General features: G+C 41.6%; 1 protein-coding gene across 1 annotated transcript; it reads left to right on the top strand.

Annotated features, from left to right (window-relative positions):
• Positions 1-338: 338 nt before the first annotated feature.
• Positions 339-2,985, top strand: LOC21389778. The gene is made up of 4 exons (XM_024162773.1): positions 339-469; positions 1,039-1,420; positions 1,621-2,747; positions 2,890-2,985. Exons 2-4 carry the CDS (start codon positions 1,078-1,080, stop codon positions 2,983-2,985), a joined length of 1,566 nt encoding a protein of 521 aa, XP_024018541.1. The 5' UTR covers positions 339-469; positions 1,039-1,077.
• Positions 2,986-4,597: the final 1,612 nt, after the last annotated feature.

Here is a 4,597-nt window from a genome sequence, read left to right as displayed (position 1 = left end):
CTCATTTTGACGATGATTGTGTTAAATTAGTGTTGAAAAAACATGTTCGCAAAAAATTTTAATATCTCAATTCTAATGTAACATAATCTTTCAATTCTTCAACTTTTAATCATTTAAATCTAATAAAAATTTTGATTAAATTTAGTGAAATACGGCATATTATAAGATTTTTACAAGTTCGGAACACTGATTATCAAAATTAAGAATTTATGGGGCAATTTGTGAAATCACGATAAATTTGGGATAATTGTGCTAAAAAAACCCCAAAGTTAAACAAAGAGAAATTGATTTCTGCCCCCTAAAACGATGACGCTTCATCTCATTATTTCGGCAATTGCCCAATTCTTTCTCGAACGTTAACCCTAAAACACAGTCCACAGCTTGAATTTCTCCTTCTATGGCCGTTCCTTCTCTTCGCTCAATTACCTGATTCCATTACTCCTCACCTTCAATTGTGTTTTTTCCTTAGGTAATTCCTTTTTCTCAATCCTCTATTTCATTTCATTCCTCAATTATTTAATACCATTTTTGTTTGATTTGATTAAGAAATCGTTTTAGGTTGCAATTTTCGTTAATTTTCGTCGGAGTGAAACGATTAAGGGCTATTTTTATTTATGTTATTGGTACCGTTAGTCCCTGAACTATGGGCATTATCTTATTTTGGTCCTCTTTTATTGTCAGAGTTTTCCCTAAATTTTATATGTACATATATATTTTTTACAGTCTTTCGTTGACAGAAGAATTGACAAAAAATTGCTGAAATTTTAATCCTAATCGCACAGTAACCAACAGTTTCATAAAAATAGTTTTATAAAAGTAGTTATAATTTTAGTCCTGATCGCATGATTAAATCTCGTGGTCAATAATTTAATTTTATGCACGTTTGATGTTTCTCCACTACTCTAATATCTGTTCTTTAAGATACATTTGTTTATTCTTTCCACAAGTCTTTGAATTGTAATCTTGTAGATCTCTGCCTTGTATGAAATACTAAATTTGGTCTCTTTTTTTTTTTTTCAATTACATGACATGGTATAGCTAGGAGCTGTGAGAAGGTCTTGGAATTTCAGAAACACAATGGTTCATTTGTTTTTGTCAGAACCCACCTGGGATGATGTTGTGGATACTGATTCTGCCAAGATGAGAATCTCTCTCTTGAGTAAGTTGGAGTCTTTTATCCAGTCAATCTTGATGACCAGAGGTCGGCCCGAGGCTCGACTATGGCTTTGCAATACCATAGGTGGCATGATTTCTGTCTCCCGCTCCGATCAATGCGAGTTATTCATGACCTTACTGAGGTCTGAGCCGACAAAGTACGGCTTAGCATCTCAGCTCCTGCAAATGGTATTTGACAAGAGGCCGCAGAAAGTAGGGTCCGTCATATCAAAGAAAAGTTACATTCTTGAGAAATTCTTTGAAGGCAAGTGACTTTCTAACGAGAATGTGTTAATTTTACGCGATTTCTGTTGCCTGCATTTAAGTAGTCAGATCACTGCGATGCCTTTTTTTTTTTTCTGTTAGTTGGTTATATCGTCAATTTGTAGGATTATGGCAATCAGCTTAAGTTAATAGGGGAACTTGTAGGAATTCTGATCACGATACAAAACTTTGACAATGCAGGTAATCCTACGCGCATATCACAGTGGTTTTCTAGTTTTGCAGCTAGTGGTGGTGGTGGAATGGAGCATGGAAAAGGTGCTAAGGCATTAACTCAATTTGCTTTCATAAATCGGGATATATGTTGGGAGGAACTGGAGTGGAAGGGAAAACATGGCCAGTCACCTGCAGTGGTTGCTACGAAGCCCCATTACTTTCTTGATTTGGATGTTCAACGAACTGTGGAGAATTTTCTTGAATATGTGCCTGAATTTTGGTCGTCTAATGAGTTTGCCGAGTCGCTAAAAGATGGTGAGATTTTGTCCATTGATAGGAAATTCTTTTTAGAATACTTTATTGATATGATGTATAAAGGAAAAGCAAGAGATGTATGGGAAGTCATAACTGAGTTCCTCAAAGAGGAACCTTTCTCTTACGTGTGTCAACACCTACTTATTACTCTTGAAGAGCGGGAGTTATGTCAATTCCTGGAATTGCTTCGTGGATTTCTTCACCCTAACGTAGAATCTAAGCATTTTAGTAACTCGTCCTTTTTCTTTGAGGTTATACTTTCAAAGTACAGTGATTGTGGGTCTTTCGATCAGATATTACTGTTAGATGCAGTTTTGACTAGAAAACATGAGCTTCTACGACTCCTACGTGATGAAGGCGGCGAGGAGGTAGAGGAACAAATCAAAGATATTGTGTCCCAAATTTATGCTATTCCAGATCATGACACTAGCTTGGCACCAATTATTAAAGGTTGCTTTAAACTGAAGACAGCAGAATCAGTTAAATGGCTGGGCCTTCAATCATGGGTTCTTTATTACAAAATTTTGGATGGGTACCGGACTATTGAGTCTTGGGAGTCATTATTCATGAACAATGCAATTAGTTTCCGTAGGTCTAGTATGTATTCTTTACTTAATCATGATGGTTTGTCAGAAGAAAGTGGTTCTGACTTGGAGCATAGAGTTTCGAAGAAAGTTAAACACAGAAAAAGAAGTAGAAAGAAAAAGAAGAGGAAACTTGATCGTGAACATGGCAATGAGTTTCTTGATTTTGATACTACAAATGAGGGGCTTGGTCTGCAATCTGATGGCGGAAGTTGGATGTTGTCTATTGATGGGTATTGCACATCATGGAGCAGAGTAAGTCTCTTCATGCAAACTATTAGATCCCTTTACATTCAGTATTGCATAACGTTTTGTTTTAGGACTTCATAAAGTGCATTTTATCTTGTCAATGCATTAATATTTTGCTCATTTTTTTATTAGTATACCTTTTTTTCAGCCACCCCAATCCAATGGTCATTTATCATTCTTTCCTTCAAGAGAAAAAACCATATTGCACTTTGTTAGGATTCTGGACTCAAAAGAAGGAGTTTAACCAGCGGAGCTGGGATGGAATACAACAGTAGTTCTTTTTATTGATTTTTCGGACAATTTCTACTAACACCAGAGAGCTCTAACAAGGCTCCTAATTAGCAACAATGGAAATTACAAGAAAATAAGATAGAGAGGGATTTTCGAGGAACCCCACAACCTCCCAAGCTTTCAGCCGAGCCAACAGAATTCTTCACACCCTCCCACTGGCCTCGATCCTTACCCATATACTCTCCTTACCTCTAACTAACTTCCCACTTCAGCAGCTCCCTCTTTCAGCAGCGCTCACACCCCCAGACAAGCCTTCCACCTTGGGCTGAACTTCACTCTCTGGGCCTGGCCCCCCTCTGGGCTGAACCTCACTATTTGGGCCTGACTCCCCTGGGCCCGAAGCATTCCCTCTCCTAGACCTCCTAACATAGACTTTCCTTACTGGGGGTCTAACATCACTGCCCCCTTCAAAGACAACCTTGTCCCCAAGGTTGAAATCATGGAATTGCGCCTGAAACACGTCCAAGAGCTCTCATGTGGCTTCCCAATCCTGCAACCCTGTCCACTTAACCAGCACCTCAGCCACCTGTTTACCCCCCAAGGATTTCCATCAGCCACGAAGTACCTCCAATGGTTCAACCTGCAGCTCTAATTCGTCCGAGAGGTGTGGCGGGAGTGGCAGGCACCGCGTCGCACTGCCTTTGAAAGGTTTCAACTAGGAAACATGAAAAACAAGATGAATTCGAGCGTCCGCTGGCAGTTGGAGTCGATACACCACAGCGCCAATCCGCTCGACGATCTCAAAGGGTCCATAGAATCGTGGGGCTAATTTCTTATTGACCCTGCGTGCCAATGACTTGAGGCGGTAGGGCCGTAGCTTGAGAATAACTCGTTCCCCTGGAGAAAACGAGAGTTCCCGGCGGTGGACATCCGCGAATTTCTTCATGCGCTGCTGTGCGAGTACCAAATGCCCTTTAAGGATGTCGAGGAACTCATTTCGCTGCTGGAGCTGTTGATTCACGTCCTCGACCAGGGATGGTGAATCCTGGAATTTGTAAACCGTTAGGGGATCTCGACCATATACCACCTGAAAAGGGGTGTCCCTAGTTGAAGCGTTGTAGTTAGTGTTGAACCAAAACTCAGCCCATGGTAAATATTGCAGCCACAAGCGCGGTTTGTAGCTCGCGAAACAACGTAGGTAAACCTCTAAACATCTGTTGACCACCTCAGTTTGGCCATCGGACTCAGGGTGATACGCTGAGCTGCGGCTCAGTTTCGCCCCCTGCGAGCGGAAGAGTTCCCGCCAAAAGAGACTCATGAAGAGCGGGTCGCGGTCCGTGACAATGGAGCGCGGGATCCCGTGGAGCCTGACAACTTCCCGGATGAACAACTCAGCAACTTTTTTGGCTGTGAACGGCCGAGACAGGGGAAGAAAATGGGCGTACTTGGACAGCCTGTCAACCACCACTAGGATAGTGTCGATGCCCTGTGATCGGGGTAACCCGCCTATAAATCCATGGAGATGTCATCCCATACTCTCTCCGGAATGGGCAGGGGTTGTAGTAACCCTGCAGGAACCAGTGCATCCAACTTAGAACGTTGGCAGACTGCGCAGCTCGCGACAT

This window comes from Morus notabilis, unplaced genomic scaffold, assembly GCF_000414095.1.
Source record: "Morus notabilis unplaced genomic scaffold, ASM41409v2 Scaffold1026, whole genome shotgun sequence".
NCBI classification, from domain to species: Eukaryota; Viridiplantae; Streptophyta; class Magnoliopsida; order Rosales; family Moraceae; genus Morus; species Morus notabilis.
The sequence above is the reverse complement of the archived record's forward strand: the minus strand, read 5'-3'. Positions and strand labels throughout refer to the sequence as shown.

Coding starts and splice junctions, on each gene's coding strand:
- LOC21389778 (XM_024162773.1), top strand. CDS start 1,078: ATGGTTCATTTGTTTTTGTCAGAACCCACCTGGGATGATGTTGTGGAT. Junction 1,421..1,620: donor TCTTGAGAAATTCTTTGAAG/GCAAGTGACTTT, acceptor TTGACAATGCAG/GTAATCCTACGCGCATATCA. Junction 2,748..2,889: donor ATTGCACATCATGGAGCAGA/GTAAGTCTCTTC, acceptor CCTTTTTTTCAG/CCACCCCAATCCAATGGTCA.